At 38.5% G+C, this 26,160-nt stretch overlaps 2 protein-coding genes across 2 annotated transcripts in view; one reads left to right on the top strand and one right to left on the bottom strand.

Annotated features, from left to right (window-relative positions):
* Positions 1-702: 702 nt before the first annotated feature.
* LOC115928215 (5-hydroxytryptamine receptor 1-like) lies at positions 703-5,683 on the bottom strand. The gene is made up of 5 exons (XM_030995180.1): positions 5,306-5,683; positions 4,363-4,576; positions 2,647-3,141; positions 1,704-1,890; positions 703-963 (listed from the first exon to the last, which is right to left on the bottom strand). The coding sequence occupies exons 1-5, from the start codon at positions 5,413-5,415 to the stop codon at positions 722-724; spliced, it is 1,248 nt and encodes a 415-aa protein (XP_030851040.1). The 5' UTR covers positions 5,416-5,683; the 3' UTR covers positions 703-721.
* Positions 5,684-8,309: 2,626 nt separating this feature from the next.
* LOC592675 (transient receptor potential cation channel subfamily A member 1 homolog) overlaps positions 8,310-26,160 on the top strand; it is an 18,282-nt gene continuing 431 nt past the window's right edge. The window contains exons 1-23 of the mRNA XM_792186.5: positions 8,310-9,358; positions 9,901-10,072; positions 10,725-10,804; positions 12,325-12,489; positions 13,974-14,192; positions 14,864-14,957; positions 15,665-15,872; positions 16,756-16,957; positions 17,230-17,321; positions 18,313-18,459; positions 18,948-19,062; positions 19,556-19,695; positions 19,829-19,953; positions 20,245-20,361; positions 20,555-20,841; positions 21,469-21,789; positions 22,285-22,422; positions 22,858-22,966; positions 23,293-23,384; positions 23,796-24,023; positions 24,393-24,461; positions 24,942-25,127; positions 25,974-26,160. The exon at positions 25,974-26,160 is cut by the window's right edge and continues 431 nt beyond it. Coding sequence (XP_797279.4) covers positions 9,167-9,358; positions 9,901-10,072; positions 10,725-10,804; positions 12,325-12,489; positions 13,974-14,192; positions 14,864-14,957; positions 15,665-15,872; positions 16,756-16,957; positions 17,230-17,321; positions 18,313-18,459; positions 18,948-19,062; positions 19,556-19,695; positions 19,829-19,953; positions 20,245-20,361; positions 20,555-20,841; positions 21,469-21,789; positions 22,285-22,422; positions 22,858-22,966; positions 23,293-23,384; positions 23,796-24,023; positions 24,393-24,461; positions 24,942-25,127; positions 25,974-26,160 — 3,685 coding nt within the window. The 5' untranslated portion in view covers positions 8,310-9,166. The remainder of the gene's footprint in view (positions 9,359-9,900; positions 10,073-10,724; positions 10,805-12,324; positions 12,490-13,973; positions 14,193-14,863; positions 14,958-15,664; positions 15,873-16,755; positions 16,958-17,229; positions 17,322-18,312; positions 18,460-18,947; positions 19,063-19,555; positions 19,696-19,828; positions 19,954-20,244; positions 20,362-20,554; positions 20,842-21,468; positions 21,790-22,284; positions 22,423-22,857; positions 22,967-23,292; positions 23,385-23,795; positions 24,024-24,392; positions 24,462-24,941; positions 25,128-25,973) is intronic.

Below are 26,160 nucleotides of genomic sequence, written 5' to 3'. Positions count from 1 at the left end.
CCCGTCTCCTCACACGCACAAGAAAGTACGAACACATAACACCTATTCTTCGTTCTCTTCACTGGCTCCCCATTCCACAGCGTATCCAATTCAAGGTACTGCTTCTCACCTACAAGGCCCGTAATGGACTTGCTCCAGTATACATCAATGGACTCATTTCACCAAAGGTGCAAACCTCCTCCATCAGGCTCCGCTCATCATCATCTGTTCATCTTCAACTATCATCTGGTCCTCGAACTCACACCCGCTATGGAGATCGTGCCTTCTCTGTATGTGCTCCTAAACTCTGGAATAATCTCCCCGTCTCTGTCCGTGAATCCCCAACTCTTGACACTTTTAAACGTAGACTTAAGACCTATCTATTCAACACGAAGTAATTGTCCATCATCATACCGTATTTATAACCACATGTCCTATCTTCTTGTCATCTATTTATTGTCTAATGTACATAATTATTGCAGTTTCATTAATGATACTTAATTATTGTATTTACATTTTCATTTTTCATTATCATGTTATTGTTATACATTGTTAGTTAAGTAATTCGTCCAAATTAAGCGCATTGTTTATTTCATGTTTCTTGTTGATCCTTATCACATATTTAGTTTAACCGTACTTTTCATTTCACTTGTTTTGTAAAGCGCTTAGAAACTGTACTTGTATACCAGCGCTATATAAATCTTAAATATTATTATTAAGAAAAACAGTTTTCGGTTCAATTTCAAGGAACCTTTGATCCAATCGATGAAATAATACGACGCATATTCCTGACAACTCGACGCATCTCAGCCCTGACACTCCTGTTGACGAAGGCGTAGATGAGTGGATCGATGAGGGCGTTGCAATACGCCATCCACATGGTAAAGACTCCCAGGCGAGCGGTTTCGTGGCTCCCGATGAGCTTCGAGTGGTAGAGCATGTATGGTGTCCAGCAAGTAACGACCGCGAGGACCAGTAGTATGGCTAGTGCAAAAAAAAAAAAACATTTTCACGTTAAATTATTTAGGTTTATACTGTCCGTTTGTCTCTCTGTGTGTCATGTCTCTGTCTCACTTACTTCCTTCTTTTTTCACTCTCTGTCTGTCCGTCTGTCTGTCTCTCTGCCTTTCTCTGTCTCTCTCGCCCTCCTTTCTCTGTCTCTCTCGCCCTCCCCTCTCTCTCTCTCTCTATCTCACATTCTCTCCTGTCATCTTTTACATGTATGTAAAAAATAAATCGCACACTCTATACAAGGAGGTTCATGGATTGTAAAATCCTGTTCACAACAATTTTTCCTGAGAATGACCCACATAATTTTGGGAATCTTATGAAAATTAGGTACCAGTGGTTGATTTCCACTATTAAAACATGATATTAATTTACTTTTCATTTAAATGATTTAAATAAATTCAAAGTACAATACGGTTACTTGTCACGGTTACTGTTTCCATTGAAATGTGGGGCATTTAATGCCCAAAGTTTTAATGAAGAAATAATGTCATATCTTGTTCATTTCATTTAAATTGGAGAAATTTTGCGTGGAATATTTCGTGTCGAATTTTAATAGGATGTGTATAGGAGGGTAACGTAAATTATCATTGGATAAATAACTGAAATATGACTTTATCTTCAGTTGCCCGTCACCTCATAATTCTTTAAATTGCATCATTAAGTAATGACAATTTTAATCCAAGTTGTCAAGTATCAGTTATGTATCTCATTACCCATTTTTGCAACTCGCTTGTGTGCCATATGTTTACGCCTCTCAATCTTCAGTCTATTCTTCTTCGCTGTGGTCACATTGGTGGTATGGGCGCCATCTTGCTCATCCTGCAAGTGGTGATTTGAGTGAGTTTCACTGAATTCCACTCTGTCTTTGGTCGCTAAGGCACTGTGTGAAAATATCCAACTCTGAAGGGGATTAATATAAAAGAATAATAAAGTTCCTCACGCTTAAATGTTGGATTTATTTGACACAATTGTCGTCATCAAATGGACTGTGACACTGTTTCTCATCTGAAACTAAAATAATTCACAGTTTTCTTTTATGACGAAAATTAGATTCAGTTCGATGGTTTGGTGGATTAGGTACGGGCTGGACAAAGATGATAAATTAACCAACATAAAACTTTGTGTATAATTATCTCAAGTCGTTACCCTAATGACCTATACATTTCATAACTTAGTATTAAAATAATACACAGTAGTGAAGGCATTAGTACGAATTACCCACACGAGGTACCTTTGGAACAGTCTAACACGCCCGAGGCGATAGCCGAGGGTGTTTGAACTGTTTTGAAGGTATCGAGTGTGGGTAATGTTACTAATGCCCGAACAAAATGATGTGTATTATTTGTTGTATAAGATTATGTTTTATTTGCTTTATAAATGATGTTTTATAACATGATTTTGATAATAACCAGTCACTATAAAAAATTACGTGTTAGGCAAAGTTAATGCCTGCAGGTCACGTGTACGCCCTCAACCAATTATTTGATTAGGATCCAAGTCATCATCTTAAAAAACTTGATATACTCTATAATGTCTAAATGAAATGGAAATATGAATTCACCGAACCAACTTGGGAGGAAGAAAGAATCGAGACTAGAGAAACCACAAAGTTCGACTAATGAATACAGAAGGTGAATAATTTGGTTTATTTCTCACCTCATTGCCTTCTCCCGAATCTTGCTGTGCACCCTCATCTGGTTTAGGTGTAGCACCCTCTGTCACAGCTGTGGACATGGTCACCCTGTCCGTTGCCTTGGACCTCGACAAAGAATGACTTTTCAGGCGTCTTTCTTCCTTCCAGAGATGGTAGGTAATGGAAACATAGCAGCCGAGCAAGGAGAGAACGAAAAATCCGTAGTTCAATATAATCGTATTGATGCGGAAAGATTCATTCTCCCGCCACATCATTGAGCAGTGGAGAGTTCCCGGATGGTAGCTGATGTAAGTAGCGTGCCCGATCGTTGCGGAGACGGTCGCCACGGTCGCCACGGTCGCACCGACTAGCCAGGATATGGCGACCATGACGAGCACCCGGCTTCGGTTCGGCTGGAAATGGCGGGACAGGACGAGGATAAGCAAACGATCTACGGCGATCGAGAGAATGGTGGGGAGATTGGTAAAGCTAACCGTGATTACCAAGAAGCCTTGAACCTGTTTTTAGGAACAAAGAGAATCGATATCAAGTTGAATTCACGAGAAACCTGTCTTGTTTTACAAGCCTGCGGATTTCCCAATGTCCCATTGTTCTCCAAAAGATTCCAGGGATTGTCATCATTGGCAGCAGCAGGAGAGGCATTAGCACAGAATCAATCAACAGTGTAGCCTCTATCACTTCTTGAATACACCCCGATTACCATGATTACCAATTCTAAACACCTCACGGCGAGTCAGTTTGATATGTTCTTTGTTTAACTCCAACTTCATTCTAATGACATCGTTTTGCCCACTTGTAAAATCCTCATGGCGCTACATCAACATCATCATTATAACACCCAGTCATGTTAATTACAGGCACATCACCATCACCCCCACTACCACCACCATTATCAGCAGCACCAATACTACCATGGCACTATCACAAGCGTCTTCATCTCCCTTACCCTCACCCACACAATCACAATTATAACCATCACCACTGCCATCACCATAACCATCCCATCACTCAACACCACTATCATCATTCTTACCATGCAAACCTTCCGATGAGCGCTTAGTATTTATAGTCGACGATGAAGACGAAAGAAAAGACCAGACTGGACCTTAGAACCACAACTATCACCACCATTATCCCCACCACCAGCACTAATACCACCACCACCGTCACCATCACCACCACCACCTCAATCATCATCATTCTTACCATGCATACTTTTCGATGAGAGCTCAGTATATTGTCGAAGATGGAGACAAGAGATAAGACCATACTTGATATCTGAACCATCACCACCACCACCATCATCCCACCACCAGCAATAATACCAACACTACCATCACCACCCCCACCACGATCCTCATATTTACCATGCATACTTTTCAAAAAGTGATCAGAAAATAGTAATCGTCAAAGATCCAGACAAGGGAAAATACCATACTACACATCAGAAGCACCTCCACCACCACCAATCATACCAACTCAACCACCACCACCACCACCACCAATCATACCAACTCCACCACCACCACCACCACCACCACCACTAATACCAACTCCACCACCATCACCACCACTAATACCAACTCCACCACCACCACCACCACTAATACCAACTCCACCACCACCACCGCTAATACCAACTCCACCACCACCACCACTAATACCAACTCTTCCACCACCATCTCCACCACAACCATCATCATCATCCTTGTTCTTACCATGCATACTTTTCGATGAGAGCTGAGAAAGTATCCATTGTCAAAAATGGAGACGAAAGAAAACACCATGCTACACAAAACCACCCCCAGGTCCGCAATCGCCAGATTTAAGATCAACAGGTTGTGAGGGATGCATCTCAAAGATCTCACGCGAAGAATGATGAAAATTGTCAAGGTGTTGAAGATGAGAGTTCCCGCCATGATCAATCCAAGACTGTTTGATATCAGAAGGAGTAAAGAAGAAGATGAGTAACTTACGGATTGGGTAAAATTTACTTATCAAAACTTATCTTATCAAAACCTGGTTTCACGAAAAAATATCCAACGATACCGCTATGAGTATCATTTCTATTGAAAACTTTCAAAATGATGCCGAAAAGCTTGAGGACATTTAATTTAAAATCTATGTCTACCCAATTTTGTATTATTACCGACCTATAATATTAAAATGGCACAATCCAAGATGTTACTTGTTTTCCTTGATGAATCCATTAACAATTGCCTTGTTTATATGTAGAATAATAAATAAAACGTCCATTTCCCCCAACTAGGATAGTTTTATTAGAAACCACTGCCATGCACCTGGCCTGCCGGAGGCAGAAATGTAAGTAATTACTTTCGATATGTTAGAATAATAACAACATAATTTTCTCGTCCTAAATAACATGTCGGTATATCCTTTTCTGAACTTGTTTTCATAAAATATATAATTCACTCAATTTAACAATGACAAAAACCCTTGAATGTCAATGTCGATCCTGTCGGTCAAAGTGTACCGTTAAAAAAATAGTCGTCTCGTTGTTGGATGCCTGATCGAGTCGTCTCCAAATATTTGCGACCCCAATATGAACAAAAATTCCCCATGTTCGGTAGGTAATATAAGTATATATAATTTTATTTTTTTTAAATAAACGGAGTTCATAATTTTACTAGTAATACATACCTAAGGGACTGAAGAACCTGGTCCGCTATTCCCGGCAAGTCATGATCAGTAGCTTCATGAGTTGGATAAATCTCCCGCGTTATATCAGTAGGATACATTGTATATTCCATGGCGATTTATAAAAACGTGAAGAAAGCGGAAATAAAGTTAGACCCTACTTTTTTCGCAATGAAAGAAATGGCTTCCGGATGCACTAGATTCACTCGAAAGCAATCTGTTCTTTTATTTTTGCAGAAAAGAACTGCATTTGTTGTCTGTATTTTGTGACATACAATAATGTCTGTCTGATGTTTAGGGTAGTGAGCCAGGAGTTACCACAGCAATCTTCTTGGTAATAGGAGTAAGAGTTGCGATGAACACTTAGTGCCATTTGTGTCATGAGATCCTAGATTAATTTGTGTTTATTCCTATTATCTGATGACACGTTTGACGGATGCGGTATGTATCGTTTCTTGTTTCAGTGGCATTGTTTTCCATTCAGTTCATTGTTTATCTATTTCCTTGTTCATAAAGCTCGTTAAGCTGGTGTACTTGAGACCTATTAATCGGGAAGGTCATAATATTGAGTTACCTTTAATAAGAGCAGAAATAAAATGTCCCATTGAACATGAGCCCTTGATATAATTATTACAAATATGTTTCTATACAACCCAATATATGGACAAAATAATTTCCGTCATCAATAACTTAGGAAATAAACGTTAATGAAATACCTGTACAGAACAAATTGGAGAGGACCTCGCAAGATACGTCACAGTATCGCCAAGCGCCCAATCGGTGTTTCACTGATCACAACTTTATAAATTAATGACTTTCCTACTTTTAATCGGATATTGCATACAAGTATCACTAAATGTTTCTCTCGTTTTTCTGCTTTCAACAATACCAGCTAATTATTACGATTGATTTCCTCTTTAAAGATAAAGTTGAGTACTGGACATGATGTTGTCTTGTGAAATAAATTGCATCGTAGAAGTAAGGAAAGGTCTCTCTCTTTTATATTTGCATATTATGGAGATGACAGAGATGAAACTTGGCATGAAACTAACTATTGCGAAAGTAGATTATTTACGAGTGTTATAACCATTCACCGCTGATCATGATACCAGGTCAGTGTGAAATAAATATTTATTTCCATCACAGTCACGTTTCTAATCTTTTTATTCATTTATTCAATGTCGAAAGTAGTTCCCGAGAAAGGTAATTGATCGTGTGCTGGCTGCATATCAGTTTAAAGCATGATGAACAGTAAAGTTCCCTTTGATATTGATAATAAAAGATTATAAAACTTATGTTTCTTTATTATTAACAAGTACATTTTGATGCCATTGTCTTTATTATTTCACTTCTGAATACATACAAATATCAGTAAATTACATAAAAACATATATGAAGAAATATGAACTTATTTTAAAGAGAACTGGCCAGGGCTACAAGATATGCGAAGCTTGATGCCTTGTGAGCACTGGCAATCGAGTAAACTTGCAAGCATAGTGTATTACATTTCTATGATTATTTAAATGTTCTTATAGGATGCAGCATTTTTAAAAGAATTTTCTTCCTGGCTCAACGTACAAATTATGCAATCATAAGAGTAAAGCCGTGGACAACTAAAATGAAATCACAGCTTTTACACTTTCAATTGGCAGGGTATGTGGTCTGCCAAGTCAGGGCCCACGAAACGGCCGGTCTGGGGGGGGGGGGCCTCCCCCCCCCAATCTTTTGAAAAAAGTATGTTAACGAGAAATAGAAAGGAGGAAAGAAAGAAAGACGCTATATCTTTAATTGTTAAATACAAAATGATACATTTTGCTCTATACCTAAAACGATCGTAAATTGATCCTATTAGTCGATCGTGTGAGTTCATAATTATTATCTAAAGTGCCTAAAATGGTTTGTTCTATACCTAAATGTCACTTTTAGGTACTAATATTAATGATAATCTTAGTCGATCGTGTGAGTTCATAATTATTATCTAAAATGCCTGAAAATCTTCATTTAGTGACATTACGTGTTTTAAACTATTGAACAATGACATTAATGACACCTGTCGTTCTATACGCTTAGGTAAAAGTTCTAGACATTTTGTGGCACCGCTTTATGACAGAGTCATCGTGTTGCACCACGCTTTACTCACTAGCGAATATTTTCTTGTTCAAAATAGGCCTATTCGTATAAATTCAATCCAAAATTCAACTTCCAGCCTTTCTGAAAACTTAAGACATATGTGATAGGAAGAGATGGTACGCTACTCGCTTATATTATATTTTAAATATAGATTTATTTTTCACCTATAAAATGTACTCCTAAAATAAAAGGACAACGTTAAATTTTCTGATCTTTAGTTAGTGTCTCATTTTAATGAAATATTACTTCAGACCATGATTTACGTCTTTAAACAAAAATAGAGTGACCTGTCAGTGTCACAAATAAGGTATCAAAATATGCTCATCAAATCAGAATTGAAAGCCTAAAACCCCTAAAGCGGGGCTCTGGACCCCACGCTAATTTACGCTCGACTAACCTTCATTATCGATGTTCATTGTTTGTGGTGTATACAGAAAGTAAAGAAAGGTGTTTAGGATGACCTGATCGTAAAAACTCTAGCCCCCCCCCCCCCACACACTTTGAAGAAAAAACGGGGCCTGCAAAGTAAATCACCATTGTTTGCTTCATTACAAAAGCAAATCTGTTCCCCCACTGTTGTTTTTCTTGATCAAATATTGTGAAAATGAAAAAATAAGGAGTTTGATCTATTATAATCATAATATATCTGTTGAATCGCGTTTGGTAGAATGAGAAAATCCACCCGAGCGGGCACGGGCAGCGCAACGTAGCACGACGCACAATGGATTAAAAGGACTTTTACGGCAGGTCGATAATGCTTCAACAATTGAATGGATCTGAAGTGTCTTTTCTTAACAGGCAGTTTAACCACCGTGTCGATGCGGCAAAAATATAGTAGATGAGCAAACGTATACAAGTCATGCTGAATACACAATAAACACAAAACTGGGTCGTACAATGAACTGGCCATGCTTAGCAGTAGATATTTAGCACTAGGGGTATCATGATGTGTGCTATTTGTTAGTTATCCTTAAGATTTCAACATACTGGAAGTGTATATTTTAATATTTTGTGTTGTTTGGGGCCTCTTGTGTAAGTGCAACATATCAACGTCGACTGCTTCCGCGTGTTACTACATACTAGCTCCTCTACAAGATGTAGTCTATTACCATTATCATTTTGGACGGACTGTGGCTTTCAGGTTTTAAAGATGCAATATAACCGTTCGTGAAGACATCTCGAAATTGATTTTTCTACCAAGGGATATAATTCAGGATATTGAGATCAACATTTTGGTGAGCAGTCAGCCCTTTGTTCATAATTTTCACTGACTGAAACAGTTCTGGGAGCAACCTATATCTTTGTTTTGGAACATGGGACGCGGAGAGCTGAGGAATGAACTGTGTGGGTATGATCTTCTTTCCGTCCACGTTGTGCTTAGTATGATGCTTCAGTTTTATGGCAACCCTTAATGGAAGTAATGGATACAGTCATACAACAATAATGATCTTTTAAATCTATGAATTATCGGAATATATTCCTGGGAATTATTTGTTTTGAATGATTTATTGAAATGACTCAATTAGAGGCTCACGCGACAAAGCTAGTTCTATTCCTGTATCTGCATAATTTGGATTGAGTTTGAGTTAATGTATTACATGGTTAAAGACCCTGCCCTCAGCTGATACCTATACTTTTCACCAAGGCCGTGATATCCATAACAAAAGCCGTTGTCAAACCTTAACCATTATCGGGCTACCATAGAAGTGATCCTGTTTAAATTTATGGCCTTCGATGGCGTCTTCGAGCCCTAGAATGTATCGGACGACGTCGTATGCCGACCGCCTCGATGACGAGGGGCTTGATCATCTGCTGGATGAGAGCGACGATGAGCAGTTCAAGTGGGAAGGAAGAGGATATGGATTCGATGGTGAATTAGGCAAGGCTGAGAAAGAGAGGGAAGAGCAAAGACGAATACTAGCAAAGGTAAGAGCGTGAAAGACAGATTTGATTACGAACTGTAATTATTTAGTTAGGCCAAATCAAGTTTACGCCAGTTTAAATATTTGTCATTAAGACACAAAATACCACTCCTTCTAGGTTTCATTGAATTTTAATTTTCATGTAACAAAGACGCTTCCTGATTGATCCTTTCTTATTAAAATGACATAAAGAACACAAAATCTTGGGGGGGGGGGAGGGCAACTAACGGAGTCAATTAGCAAGATTAGATAGATAAACACAGTATATGTATAGGCTATATTTTAATTCTGACAAATACACTTCATACGGTGTTCGTTTTTCTTGATTATGCTGTATTTATCTTGAGAACTTTCGATGATATCAATTAAACTATAGCCCCTCCCTCCTTTTTAAACATCATTTAACAGACCTTTTTGATAAAGCATCACAAAAGCAACATAATATACGATAGGCACAACGGACACGGTAGGATGGTAAATAGCAAGCCCAAGGAAATTTGAACATATCTTTGATTTTCATTTCACCTCATATACCTTTATCTTTAGGCTGTCAAGTCGGGGGACGTAGACAAGCTAAGGAAGCTCTTGAAGAGTGTTGGTCCCGACGACGTCGTTGACTTGATCAACGAGCACGACGGGAAGAATTACAGCGCCCTCCATTACGCCGCCGCCAGCAACAACGTGACAACCGTCAAGCTCCTTCTCAAATATGGGGCAGGTATGTACTCTTAGATTAATTATCTTTACTAATTATTTAAAAATGTATGTCTTGTCAAGTACACTTTTTTAATTCCTTTCTTTGTGTCCCGTTTTGTCAAGTTTCATGAAATATTTAATATAATTATCATCAAAGTATCATTAACCATGATATTTCCTCTGATCAATACACCAGTTCACGCTTAGCACAAGTCCCAAATGACCCCGAATATCCACATATCTTCAAAACATAATAAGGTCCCACTTTGTACGTCTTGAAATAATCACTCCTACAGCGATGGAGGTGCTACGTAAATAGCTTTTCCCCTGTTTAAAGAATACTTCCACCTGTGTATCATGGAGTGCACTGTAATTTTGTGCATAAATGAATAATATTTACATAACTTTCATGAGCACGTATCCGGTATTTTGTCTCCGTGTATTTCACAAAATGGTATGCAAAGACCTTTATCTGCTCATGCTCAAACTGCAACTATGAACTGGCTTATTCGATATCATGAATATTAAATTGATGCACCTATCAGAAATACGAAACCCTCTGATGTTCGCTGAGTAAGGTACATAGTGCCTTAAACTTGTCTTCTAACAAATTTGATATCAGCATTCATTATAACTTAATAATAATCCGTTACATGTACTTTTACCTCTTCCAGATGTAAACAGTGTTGGTGCTGCATGTAGACAGCCTCTTCATCTAGCCGCTGCCGCCAGCCCACCCAAGGAATCTAAAAAGGTGAGACCAACTAATTATCATTTTCTGCATGTATCCGTCAATCAAAGACAAATTACATCACTCGTAGTATTAATGAAAGTAATGGTAAATCAGGAATTATATAGAAACCGTTAAAATGCTTAATGACACACAAATATTATTCTGTGAAAATACCCCACATTGAAATAGAAGATAATGTGATTGATGACAAAAGTGAAAATGCTGATTGTTTTAATTGTCAGTTTATAAATATGGCAAACAGTACAGAAAAGTATTGTGCCCCTCGATGATCATAGTCAAAATGATTCATATCCTGTTTTGCATACTGTTATGCCTGGAGATGGATTCCGTTTTGATCTAGTTCATAAAGAATAAGTTTTAAATGTTATTAATAACTTGAAAGATAAGAGGCTTTGTGGTCACATAATGTACCAGCTGAATTTTGGAAACTTACAGTGACTTATATTATATTTAATATACATCATAAATTTATCTTTTGGGCAAGGTGCTGTTCCTCTGCCATGTTAGATATCTTGTGTTATTCCAGTTTTTAAATCGGGGCAAAAGTGTGATATGAACAATTATAGACTAATATTAATTCTTCCAGTGACAGCTAAAATTGTTAAAAAATTGGTATTTGATCAACTTTACGGTTAAATGGATCAGAACCTAATTATAAATTGTAATCAATCAGCTTTTCGACCGAAACACTTTACAATGACAGCTCTATTAATTGAATGTCACGGGAGGCTGGTTTGTTAGTTTAGATAAAGGTAATCTCGTTGGAGTGGTGGCCCTAGACTTACAAAAGGCATGACAGACAAAGAAAGCGGACAAAATATACAGTTCCTCAGGTAGACAAAAGAACATCCCTTCACTACTATTATGTAAAAAGGTGAATATGCATGTGACACCTGTTCTACACATTTTTACATAATAACAGTAAAGAGATGTTCTTTTGTCTACCTGAGGAACTGTATATTTTGTCCGCTTTCTTTGTCAGTCATGTTCATAGTGTAAGCTACGATTAATTGGCTTGAATATATATTGTCATTACATTTTTTTTAGTAGCTACTGAGCCTATTGCATGCAATATACTTTGTGTAAACGGGATTCATTCCAATTCACAAGAGATGCATACCACATATCCTAAAGAAGAACAGCCTTTGGCTGAAGTTGGTGCCGTGCAAAAATAAACTGAACTGAACTGAACTGAACTATATAATGCATGATTGTTATCTTCCTCTATTTGTTTGTCTGTTTGTTTTATATAATCATGTGTGTACTATTGATTTTTGGGTCAACTTACTATAAGGCTATTTGCTCTTTTTTGTTGACCCCTCATTATCATTATTTGTTTTTGTCCAATTATGTCTGTATTATTTTCTATTGAATGCAGCTCTGTTTTAAGCTCTGCTTATTAGCAATAAGAACATTAATCCACGGCGAGGAAATCATCACATTGACGGAATACAATTAGTAATATCATGATTATTATATTATAATGTGACAAATCAAAACATTTTGTTTCCTTTTTCTAGGGTGATTCCCCGAGGAAGACGTCAGTCGTGAAGCTCCTTCTGTCAAAGAATGCCAACATCAACTCTCAAGACTTCTTAGGACGGACTCCTCTCCATATCGCCATCCTTCATAATAATTCAACCGCGGAGGGCGTACTGCTGGCAAATGACGATATTGATATCAATGTGAGTTTGCAATACCGTTATTTAATATGTATTAATTAATCAAGTCCGTGTCAGAAGAGGCGTGGTTACTCAGTGGTCATGGTGGTACAGAACAGTGGCCTCGTAACCATGGTAGCTGGGACGTTATGAGCCGTCGCTAAAAATTATTTTCATTTATTTATTCATGATTTCTTTCAACAGGGTCGTTTCATTCAGTTCCACTGGAAGCTAGTGCTAGTAGATCTGCTTTTCAAGAAAGCCCTGCATAATACAATGACGGTATCAAAACAAAAGTATAATAATACAACAATTAAACATTGTACATACATGTGAAACATCAAATTAAACACATATCATTTAAAAATAAGACTATTTGAATCATACAATATTTATTATCAATTTAAAAAAAAACTGAATTATTACAATAACAAAAGCACACCTAAACAAACAAAAAAACACCCCAAAACCAAAACCCAAAACAATAGAAATACTAAAATAATTACAGAAGGAATAGAGTGCAGAAGACCTATTGCACTTTTGAGAGTTTACAAGAAGGTAAAAGAGTTACAGTAAATGCATAGAAAAACGGCATTGCTTTTTGAACAAATGTAATCAGGACTGAACAGAAAGTGGGAATTTGTTATACAAGAACGGACCATAGTAGACACAGCAACATTTCCTATATCCAGTGAGTGCCTGTGGGACAAACAAATGACTTTTAACTGCATAACGTGTTATAGAAAAGACTGGTCGTCGAGTAACGAGACGGTTTAAAAAATTAAGAGCTTGTTTATGCAAAATTATAGAAACAAGAACACAAAATTGATATTTTACCCTTACTTCTAGAGTTTGCCATTTAAGAAGTGGTTGCTAACTTACAAGCATACGCATACTCTTTTCGGAGTCATGTAAAACAAATTTACTATCTTTCAAAGGAGCTAGACAACTATTCATCGGGCTGTAATCGTCGGACTGTATGGAAAACTACCCAAAGTACAATACCCCCCCCCCCTCCCCGCCCGAACACAACGACCCCATAACAGTTGCCCTCAAGAAAAATAAATGTATCCCTAAGATCTCTGGAAAGATGCTACAAGGTCCTCATACACCAACCTGAGGTAGTCTATAAAGACTATAATCATATACTCTAAATTGACACTTATCCATAATTCTTGTGGTCGCATCGTCCGTAGTCGTACCCCATTGGCCCCCGAGTCATGCAGGTCACGGGAAAGACACGTATAGTCTCGTCATGCTACAGCCCATTTAAACAACGACGTAATTAACTCCACCCCATTAAGGCTTGGGGGAGGGGGGGGGGGGGGAGGGGTCGTAACAAGTATGATGGCAAATTTGCCTAATATAATTTTAAGATACTGGAGCAAAAACAACAACAACAAAATAAGATGTAGGGTCCGAAATCTGTTGAGTAAAATTCGCTGATAACAGTTGAAGAAAATTATGTCGATATGCACGTATGATTTTTTTTTCTAAAAAACTAACAGAAATTTGATCATCATCGGGCGACGCCCTTGGTCCTGGCTTGTTACTATGGGCGATCTGACGTGGCGGCAGTCCTCATCAAGCTCGATGCCGAACTTAGCGGGATTAGAGGATTCGATGAGAACATGGATACACCACTCCATATCGCTCTGAGGGAGAGACATCTCAAGATTGCCAAGTGTATCGTGGAGAAGGGCATTGTAAATGGGAACATAACTTCGGTAAGGATTTTTTTCTCTTATTGGTCTTAATTAAACTTTTTGTGGACATGGTAATTTTGGTCCTCATTACCATCACCATCATCATTAGTATTCATTATCTTTATTATCGTTACATCACTATCACCCCCTATCACCGTCATCAATATTCCCTTCCCCTTCACCCTCCTCGTGTTCATCATGCTCATCTCACTCCTTTCTATTACTGATATAGTATGGGCATATTAAAAATGCAAAAGATTGTATACATTCAACTATTGGCGTTATCTTTGTCAGCAGAAACAACAATAGATAATAGTTAAGTATTGCGATCTGTAAATGTTTAAACGGAGACATACATGTTCCGCTTTCGATCCGTATATTCAATTGTTCGATCCCCGACACGGCACTATTGTCTTTGACAAGGCATCAAACTACATTTGCCTCTCAGTACCCAAGAGAGAAATGGGAACTGATAGGATGACGAAAGCATTTGTGTTAGTAATTGCCTATGCCCTTTGTACGGTGACCATATGGTAGGAATACTCCCCAGAGAGTGGAGATGGTGCACATTGTGCGTGAATTAATCCAATGATCTGGGTAGTAATATTTGTAAATCACAGAATTTATACCGATTAAGCGCTATATAAATAACAATTATTATTATTATTTTCCTCTATGTGCAACCTGTCCAGTTGCTGACAGAATCCAACAGGAACTGCGTTGAACCTATCCACGAAGTTGTCAAGGGTGGTCATCGGGATATCCTCAAACATGTCTTCAAAGAATGTGGGTATAAAGTACAATTGGCAATTGGCAATTGGCAACTTATTAAGATGCCCATTCCTAGATGACCAATGCTGCCTGGAAGACCTAGTGTCAGCAAATGAGAAGGCTCTTCAGTGTGCAAAAGCCTGGCAGAACATTTGAGCACAGATAGTGGACACGAAAGAAGAAGATAGGCAACTATGGCAACTCATCGTTAAAATAGCCCAACTGGGGTAGCTAAGGCTACACTCATATTCTTTCAAAATTATTAGCTACTGTATGAGACAGCACGAACAAGTGATTGATTTGCCATGTTTGTGGAACATACAAGGTGGTACAGAACAATGGGAAATATTTTTGAGAAATCATCTTTAACGGCAATTTCCATGTTCTGTTTTATTACGTTATTTTGTTTGCACATTTTCGATAAGTGATACACTCTTCAAATAGAATTACCCTCATATTAATTTCTTGAAAGTCATGCGGTATTGTAGCAGTTCGATTCAGGTACCTTCAAGCAAACATTTTTGTAGGCTTCTCATTCATCGCGTTGCACGTTCTTCGTCAAACAGTGACGAACGAAATATTTCTACCTGTGATCATGGTGATAGCCGTTCTTCAAGTTGTTGTTCCTTCGGGACTATCTTTTGTACATAATAGTGAAGCAGCACAAGCACGCAGTCCAGATGTAAAGCCATTTTTTTTTTTTAAATTGTAATTAATTGCAGGTAGCGACGTGAGTGACATACTGAATCGTTGGGACAGAAACGCAGATACACCACTCCACATAGCGACCTATTGTGGTCAGTACGAGATCACCAAGATGATGGTGAAGAAAGGTGCAGACCTCGACAGCATGAACAAGGACAGACGGACACCACTGCATCTTGCATGCGCAGGGAACTTTCAGACGATTGCCGTCCTCTTTGTAGAGAAGTAAGAACAAAGTTGTTTTCACTTTTTCTTAAAAATATACATCCAATCGAATAACAAGAAAACGAATTTAGAATGAAAATACGGTGCCAAAATACATAAGATAACAACAACCTTTCTTTGTATTTAGCTCTTTCTTCTTATTTTAGACATGTCGCTCTCAATCTCCATAATCCTCTACACAATTGTTTAAATAACTGACTGATACCGTTATCCACTGTGACATTTTTTCTTGGATAATATTTACAGCACTAAGTAATAATATACTATTCGAAATGTAGTCACTTAATTTCTTGATATCACTTAACGTACACATTATTCCATTTATTTGTTCAGGCCCTGGGGACACAAACAAAAAGGTCGTTGACATGTTTAAAGAAAAATGGAGATAAGAAAGTAATGCACCCAGGCGAGTGTATGATCGATTATACATTGTGCGCTGTTAAACGACACACACCCTTAACCAGGAAGACAGTTGCCCTGGGGTCAACTTCTATCACGAGTCAAAATCCTCAATACAATCCTGAACCCAACACTATACCTAACCTTAGCACTACTCTAAACATAACCACAAACCAAGTCATAACTTTTGATGAGGTAAAGCCCGAAGCAAAATTTTGGACCACTCTGCCAAACAGTATCTTATTTAAGGAGGCGCCGATAGAGCAGTGGTCTCGTAATCCGGCAACCGGAGTTCGAAAACAAGGCGATACATTAGTGCCATTTGGTAAGGCATTAATCCTCATTACCGAGTCTCTATGAGAAGCCGTCGGTCTTCTGGTTGCTAAGCATTTATGCTTTCTTAGCAATCAGGTAAAATAACCACCCCTACACCTCCCGAAAAATATATATTATAATTATTTTTTTATTTTTTTTGTATATCCAGTGGTGCTGACCTGAAGGCAAGCGATGATGATGGTCTGGCGCCTCTCCAAGTAGCAGCAAACTCTAAGAGTCTCGACACCATCGTGGCCCTCCTGGAACGATTGAGGAACCTTGACCTACAGACAGCCGGGGGAAGGAACGACTGCTTAGGGCCAAAGCTACTTGAATGGGTCGCAGCAGAGAACAAAGCAGATGCTTTGCAGGTTCGTTTACTTATTCGTATGATTTGATGATTTGATGGTGATAATAATCGATGATGGTGACAATAATAATAATGATGATAACAATGTTAATGATGACGATGATAATAATGATGATTATGATAATAACAAATTGGCTGAGATGATGACATGATAGTTGAGTGTGCACACACAATATATAAGCGAATACTCGGTTCACTTAAAAGGGTGCAATACAAAGGCCCACATTCATAGATAAACGGAGATAATTGTTTTTTTGTTTTTTTGTTTTACAGATTCTTCTTCAACATGGCACCAAGCTTCACGGAGTCAAGGAAAATGATGTACTGGGATATATCCTTGATGCAGCAAGTAAAGGTCACACAGAGTGAGCCAAGCAAATTGTTTGTTTTTTAATGCATCAGCTCTAAAAAATTGAACAGAAAGTAAATTAGTCTATAAAGGCCCTAACATGACTTTAGATTAGATTGCAAAGGAATTGAGTTAATGCTTCAAATGATTTACGTCAACCGATTTGCAGAATTTTGGAGGAGACGAGTAAATGATATTGATTTGTCCTTAAAAATGGGGGAAAGCATTAAAGGTAATACAAAGTTTTGGTATGGGGTCACGAATTTGGTTCAAATGAACATATTAGAAGCATATGCGATCCTACAATATTCAATGATCGTTGTCGAGGTCGAAATCGACTCTAAATTTATGAAATTGTAAATAATAAACACATTATGTTGTATAGCTCCCTCTCAAGGTCAAGATATTAATTAAGCTATAAAACAATGTATCTTGACTAAAATCGACCGATTAGCTATTCCCGTTTGGAAATTGTATAGCACAACTACATATTCTGAGATTTTCATGGTCGCAGCTACCATTGTATGGCCGTAGGAGCTATTTGAAATTTATCAAAATTTACCGGGAGCACCGGTAAATGTTTATATTCAATTTTTCTCGAAAGCAGAAGTGTTTTAGGGGCTAACATTTCTAGTGCATTTAGTACATCCACTGGGGCATCCAAATATATCAAAATTGTAAAGAATAATTATCCACCCATTTTTCAAAATTTACCCAAACTTTGTTATACCTTTGATACTAAGTGCAAGTATGAATAAATTGAATCAATATTATGTCTACAACACTCTTGAATACAAACGTGCTTCTATCTTGGCGACTTTTCAGAATGTCTTGTTCCATTCCGAGCCAATCCAATGCATAAAGTAGTTGGTATGGCGCATTTGCTTTACAGATACACAGTGATTATTTCATGAGCAGTAAGAGCCCAGCAAAAAGAAGATTTTAAATGGAGTGAGAAAAACATGTTATATGGCATCAAACTTTCTCAATCGTTTTTAATTACTTAGAACTGTTGTAGCGTTGATTAACTGGAATCGTGAGGTCCTAAAGAAGCGAGATGACCGGGGTAGGACCCCGCTGCATCTGGCTGCCGAGGCTGGTCGTGAAGCTACCACCAATGAGCTTCTTAAGGCCAGACCACATGTAGATGAAACGTAAGTTCACGTCTTGTCCTGTTTCTTCCCAGTTACCGAAGCTTTATTTGAATTGCCTTCTTCCCCCTCACTTTATTCCTAAGTGTAGCCTATTCAATGAACGGGTTAAGATCGTGTATCATTTCATTTTAAATGGAATTATACTATCAATAAAGTATTTCTTCCACTAGGTCCATAAAATGATTGCGTGTCAGTTCCAAGCTACTTGTATACCTGGTATATAATACGAGGCCTAATGATACGTGACGTATATCATGGGAGAGAGAGAGAGAGATGCCGGGGGTGGTAACGAGACGAAGATATATATATATATATATATAGGTATATCGAGAGAGAGAGAGAGAGAGGGGGGGGGGGGGGGGAGTGAGATTGAGATTGAGAAAGAAGAAAGAAAGTGAGAAGAGAATGGTAAATGGAGGGGTGTGCGAGTGGTGCATCGCTTTGCTATTTTATTGATTCTCGACTATCCACTGATCTTTTATTACCAGTGACGTGAATGGCTTCACAGCACTCCATTGTGCAGCAGAGAATGGATGGGTTCGAACGGCTGAGGTCCTTATCAGATCCAAGTACGACATCAACAAGCAAACCACCGACAATCAAGTACGTATCTTCTATCAGATTAACCATTAACCGTGTTTACATGTATAAAGTCAAACGGGAAATTTATGGAGATTTCATGAAAATGAGCATAGTGGCGGGAGGCGCTACTGTTTATTGGTGTATAGGCACTTGACTCTCGTACGAGATGTCCTGGGTTCAATTCTTGGGGAGGCCTTCAGACTTGGACAAGGAGTTTCCTCACGTTTGCCGATCACTCTCGACCCAGATGTATTGATTGGCTACCTAGCTAGATATACTTGGGTAATGATAATAGCAGGGTTTTCTGTTTCTGGGTGTCATCACCATCATCATCATCATCATCATCATCATCAGCATTACACTTTCTAATATAAGTTACAGCTTTTAGTTACCAACAGTTATTTTTAAGATGTTCTATCGTTTTGATCATTTTTACTGATATTGTAAACACAAGACGACAATGTTTTCAAATCAGTGAATAAAACTTGAATACTTATTCTAACTTTCTCTTCAGAGAACTCCCCTACACCTGGCTTGTGGGTCAGGTCACTTTCAGATGGCAAAGTTACTAATCTTTAAAGAAGGCGCTGATATCTTGTTGTTGGACGGCGATGGAGAGAATTGCTTGATTCAAGCTATTAAAGGAGCTCATGAGTAAGTAGAAATGTTTAGAATATTTTCAGATAGAATACAAACTATATGAAGTCTATCAAACGTTAAATCAAATCGCTCTTGATCAACGAACCTCTATCAGTCTTTTAAAACCTATATTTCTCATCTTTGTCAGAAATGTTGGACGCCTCCTGTTAAGTCACGAGAAATGGCGAGATTTGATGGCGATCACGTGTTTGCATCCCAACTCCACGGACGAGACAACCACGCCCATGAGAGTCCTCATTGAACATATGCCAGGTGAGTGGGGGTTTCGAACCCCGAACTTCGTAACTGCCGCTCAAGAAAGATGGTTTGTAATCTCAATGACGAAGAGAGGAAGGGAGATTAGAACGGAGATGAGTTGAGATGAGTTGGAACCTAATTTGAGGTGGATTTAAAGGAGAGATTTACTAAATCAAATCAGATCGAATCGCCGAATCTACCGACTGAGCTATCGCGCCTCGACAATATGATTATAACATGAGACAGAGCAAGAATACTCCATGGTTCATTGTTTAATATTCTTTGACTTGTGTTTGACCATTGCAGATATCGCCATTTACGTCATGGACAGGTGTATATCATGGCAAAACAAGACCAGATTGGAGTTTGACTTCGAACTGCTGGATGACACGTTTTCACCTTGGAGATTGAGACCCAAAACTGGTATGTTTTACTCATAATATTCTTATGAGCATGTTTGTTTTGTAGTATTTTTTTTAACTCGGTTCTTAATTAACCTCATAAGCTAAGGATTCTTATCATAAAATTGCATGGAATTTTACGGTGTTACAGAGATCTGTTGATAAATGTGCATAATGTTCCAACAAGAGTCTTTCGTATTATCTCCCTCTTGTAGCAGAGAAAGATGCAAACGACTTACACATTAGTACGGCAAACGGACTGGAAGACCACCATGTAATCAGGGTTGCCTCGGTCTCCCTGGAGCCGAACGGCTTGACCAACGACGGGGCCCACGTTTCCACTGACGACAATACGCCGATCGATGATGAGGGGGTCGTGCCAGAGGGCGCACACAAAGATGATGACTTCCCCTATGAAGAAAATGGACGGTTGAAGAAATATGCAATGCCTTACACCACCAAAGCCAGTGAGATCAGAGACGCTCATCCCTTGAATATTATGGTATGATGAAAGTCTGTAAATTATATAGTAACCGAAATGTAAGGTAAATTGTTCTTCTGCATGTTGCCCATCCCTCTTTTTGATCGCGTATCTGTTCGCTAAATTGCCTCTCTCTATTTACACGACTTGTAGGATTTTTTTTGAGGAAGCTTATAAAATATGAATTATGATCGTAACGTATTTTCGCAATCGTAAAAGAAAGAAAGAAACAGACGATATCGCGTATCTGTTCGCTAAATTGCCTCTCTCTATTTACACGACTTGTAGGATTTTTTTTGAGGAAGCTTATAAAATATGAATTATGATCGTAACGTATTTTCGCAATCGTAAAAGAAAGAAAGAAACAGACGATAAACAAACGAACAAACAAACAAAAAATGAAGAAGAAGAAGTCTCTCGATGTATCTCACTTCTCTTTACTTTCTCTATGTTCTCTTTCTCTCCTTCTTTTCCTTCTTTCCCTTTTCACTCTTCTCTTTTATTGTCCCCTCTTCTTTCTCTCTCTTCGCTTTCATTTTTCGATCTTCCCCTCTCTCGCTATCTCTCTCTCTCTCTCTGTATTTCTATTTATCTTCCCGTCATCTCTTTCATGTTGTCTCTTTATCTCCAACACCTCCCTCTCTACAGGTATCATTGAAACGTGGTGAGTTACTCGCTCACCCCCTGGTCACCTCCCTCCTTCACCACAAGTGGACCAGCAACGGCCGTTTCTTCATCCTCCTCTCCCTCTCCTTCTACCTCATCTTCCTCCTCATGCTGACGGGTTACGTCGTGGTCGTCCCGCCTAGTTTCTACGCCCGCTCGGCCAACACGACCACGGGTGTGACGTGGTTCGCCGATGGCGAGGAGAGGTGGGTCGAGGATGGGCTGACTCCTGAGGTCATCATATTCGGTTTGCTAGGCGACTGGGTTGTCCTTGTACTCTCAATCATCAATCTCCTTCGCGAGGTCCGTTTGGTTTGGTTTGGTTTAATTTTCAGTATAAATACCAGATGCATACCTTTATGAATATATTTTTTTAAAATACAAATCAAGAATTGAACAGATGGCCGAGTAGCTTTATTCAGAGCCATCAATGACATAGTTCTCTTCCTACTAGACGTCTAGTGATACATGGTTGTTCATCCATTCTCGTGGTTTACATCATTCAGGCCATATACGAAGTTTTCATGAAAGAACGAAAATATGAAACAAGGGCATGATGAACTGACTATCCCTCCACAGACATTTTCATTAATAATATATCCTTGATCATTACTTGACACGAATGAAAACAAAAGATGTGTAATTTATGATCTTTTTAAACTCAACAATTAACTTTTGCGCTATTTGCATTCATTCTACCTATACACATTATATGGACGTTTGTATCGTTTCTCCTCTTCCTGCAATCTTGTTAGATAATGATGATGTTGTAATTCAATGATCACGTTATTTCTACAGTTCTTGCAGCTCAAGTCGTATGGTCTGTCATACTTCAACTTCGGCAATCTTCTGGAGTGGGTCTTGTATACACTGACTGTCCTCTTCGTTCTTCCACTGAGTGATATACAGTATATCACTGGTATCCATATCAGAATGGTAAGTAAGCATATGAAGACGGTGATGGCCATGCCTTCATATCAAAAACTAAATCAAACTTGTCTAACAAGCTCGATTCGAAACTGACTTGATATACGAATTCAAGGATATCGTGAAACAATTTATTGAACTCGCTAATAGCAAACATTTTGCCACTTCTTATTTGCTATTGTATCTCTATTCTCTCTTTCCCTCTCTCTCTCTCTCTCTCTTCAATTACCCCACTGATTTCTGTCTTTCCCTCATTCAACCTCTCTTCTCTCCTTCCATGCTTTCCTCCTCTTTATCTATATCTCTTTATCCCTCCCATCTCTCTTCCCTCATTCCCCCTCCCTCTCTCTCTCTCTCTCTCTTTCCTCTCTCTCTCTCTCTCTCTCTCTCTCTCTCTCCTCTCTCCTCTCTCTCTCTCTCTCTCTCTCTCCCTCTGACTGACAGGATTGGCAATGGCAATGTGGAGCAGTAGCAGTGTTTCTCGCATGGATCAATCTTATTCTCTTCGTTCGTCGGTTTGCTGCTCTGGGCATCTACGTGATCATGTTGATTGGTAAATTGATCCATTTATAGCTTTCATTTCAAGTTAGAAGGAAAAGTTATTCCTTTCCCTGAATAATTTTAGTGACACCCGTTTAATTTTTCTAAATTTCTTGAGGAAGTATTCATATTCCTTTTATATAATCTGTCTCATCTACAAATATTGGATCTGTAGAAGAGGTTGAAAAAAATACAGTTTTTAAAAAGAAGAAAAATTATAAGGAAATTTAAAATCATTAAAATGTAAATTTGTATAAATTGTTATAATTTATGTTCATAAATGATGTCTGCCTCTAATACCATCTTACCATTATTACCCTTTCCTATCCCGCAATGTAGATATTTTACGGACATTCCTGAAGTTTGTGCTCATCCTTGCTCTGTTCATCGTTGCCTTCTCAATGGCATTCTACATGTTACTTATGAATCAGGTAGGCCACTTTCGTGTAGAAAAGGATACTTCATTCAAAATCCCTATTTCTAAATGGAATATCCCGTGAAGGAAAACAAAAACAAAATTTAGTCTACCCAACAGGTATCTGAGGATGCAATAATGTGAACGATTTCGAATGCAATTCTGTGACAATGATGTCAGTACTTAAACTTAAGAAGTAGTGTTATTCACTTGCTTGCGTAGAAAACTGTATTCGGACATTTACACGTTTTCTTGTGATGGTTTACCACGCCATTACCCTTTACGGGTAAAATGGCCAGCATCCCCGTTCTCCGCCCACTTCATGTGATGGTACATACGCGTTATAAAATGATATATAGTCCATCAACTTTATATATCATAATTAATTAATTTAAATAAACTATTCTTCTATTCTCTCTGCTCTCAGGAACCCTTTCATCGGATACAATATTCCTTCGCCAAGACCTTTGTCATGATGCTGGGTGAAGTAGACTTTGGTGATATCTTCCACGATCAGAACTACCTTAACACGGAGAACACACTAGCGGGAGGTGAAGAGGATTTCTTCCTTACCAATTTGTTCTATGAAGGAATCACGTACACCATCTTCGCTCTCTTCTTTGTCATCATGTCGATCCTGATAATGAATATGATGGTAGGTGAAACCAGGGGCTGATCCATAATCTTTGTGCTTACAGAATGACAATCAGATTTCAAAGGGCCCGCTCCCTTATTAAAATCCATCACTGGAGTGTACCATATATTTTGCCATCGCGTAAACGCGAAACTGAGGGTCCGTTAGTAGGTATTGATATTCTGTCGTCAAGATCATTTGCTTCCTATTCGGATTTGCAATCATGGTATATGTCTAAATGATTGATTGGTTGCTTTTATTCATATTCAATATAAAGAAAAGTAACAAAGCAAATTACATTTTACAAAACATTAACATTTCTTTAAGTAATATGGAGGTAAATACTCATGAATCATGACAAAATGTTCCGTAAATCATTCAACACCTTAGGTTGGGCTTGCAGTCGACGACATCCATGCTATCCAACAGAAAGCAGAGCTCCACCGTCTTGTCATGCAGGTACATTAGTTACACCATTTCATAACTGAATGCATAACTTTCCATATACAGTATTTGGTCGATTAATTTTTCGGAATATACAATGTAGTAGTAGACATACTTTTACGTCGTCCGGGACCTGCCAATAATGTTCGTTTGCCATTGGTGATCAATACATGCATTATTAGTCATGCTTATCCTTTCCTGCAAGATAGAATGAGTGTCCCATACATGTTAATATAATCATTTGGCTTCAAATTTGTTCTCATGTAGCTTTCTTCTCCAATTATGTAATTCTGTTATCAATTCAGTTTGTAGATAATTATCTGTGATGGCCTTGCTGTGAAATTAGCTCCCTCAAATATGCCTTTCGTTCCTTAACCAGTTTACAATTGTTAATGTATCTTCGTCTCGTCTCTCGTAGGGTCATTAATGAATATATCGATCTCTGACGTTTGTGATTTATTGGTCCCCTTTACCATGTCTACCCTCTGCATGCAGGCCGAGTTGGTGATGACGGTCCAGCAGGCCTTACCGATGCGGATTTGGAGATCAGCAGTGATCTGCCGGAAGGTAATCGACATGGATGAGGAGCTGACGGGGCTTAGCAAGTACTATCGGGCCTACCGCGGTTACTCTCAACATGTCAAGAAAGCAATTGCACGAGCTGAGGAAACGGCTAACATGGTAAAGGATTATAATTCAAGCAGGGGCAGACAGCGTGGGTCGAGTGTGCGTGAGAAAGAATGGGAAGGGGCAGGGGCAGCCACCAGATTGCTTAATTCCAAAGTGGATTAAGAAGGAAAACAAGAAACCGGGAAGGGGTGTACTGGTCATTCGACCCCCCCCCCTACTCCTCTTTTCTTCTTTCTGATTTTGATCGCTATTTGTGGTAAAATATTAGGAGGACTACTTTCCTTCAGTGGTGCGACACCATCCTTTGCATTAGAGAGTATTTTTCAAATTCTTGAAATTGCTGCCAAGCATCCTGTCAATTTTAGGTATGAACACTGGGCATCACCACAATAGGCTATTTTCGTAAGGTAACCAAATTAAATACATACGTCTTTGTGAAGTGCCTCAATACAAATCATTTCATTCACGCAATAAGAATAGAATTTCAATAGTCAGAATGCAAGCTGCATACTAGTGTCGCTGGGTAGGACAAGCAATTATGTTCGTCCTACCTGGCAACTACTAATGTATGCAGTTCGGATTCTGTCTATTGAAATACTATTATTCTTATCAGGTGAATGAAATAGTTTGTATTGAGGCACTTCACAAAGACGTTTGCATCAAATTTGGTTACATTACGAAAATAGCCTTTTACTATTCAATGTGACTGTTCTCAAAGCAAGGCAAAGGCACTTTTAATATTTATACAGCAGGCTAACTGTAAAGTCTATCACACTGCCTATATCATAGTCATGGTGCGACTTTAAGTTGAAGTAGGCCTATCAAAAAAACCTTACATAACATCTCTCAAGAGAATCTTTATTTTTTTAAATCAATGTTTACTTTTCTTGTCTACAGGTCGACATGAGTCAGGAAGATGATTCCAACAACCGATTCTTCTCAGACATGACGCATCGCTTGAAGGTGATGGAGAGCAAAGCAGCGGAGGAGTGCGAGAAGAGGAACATAGAATTAGCGGAGATACGAGCCGATCAGCGGCTTCTTCGAGATCGATTTAATGGAGTCGAGAAAAAGTTGGATAGTT

The sequence above is a fragment of the Strongylocentrotus purpuratus genome, unplaced genomic scaffold (assembly GCF_000002235.5).
Source record: "Strongylocentrotus purpuratus isolate Spur 01 unplaced genomic scaffold, Spur_5.0 spur5_scaffold_21, whole genome shotgun sequence".
Taxonomy (NCBI): domain Eukaryota; kingdom Metazoa; phylum Echinodermata; class Echinoidea; order Camarodonta; family Strongylocentrotidae; genus Strongylocentrotus; species Strongylocentrotus purpuratus.
The sequence above is the reverse complement of the archived record's forward strand: the minus strand, read 5'-3'. Positions and strand labels throughout refer to the sequence as shown.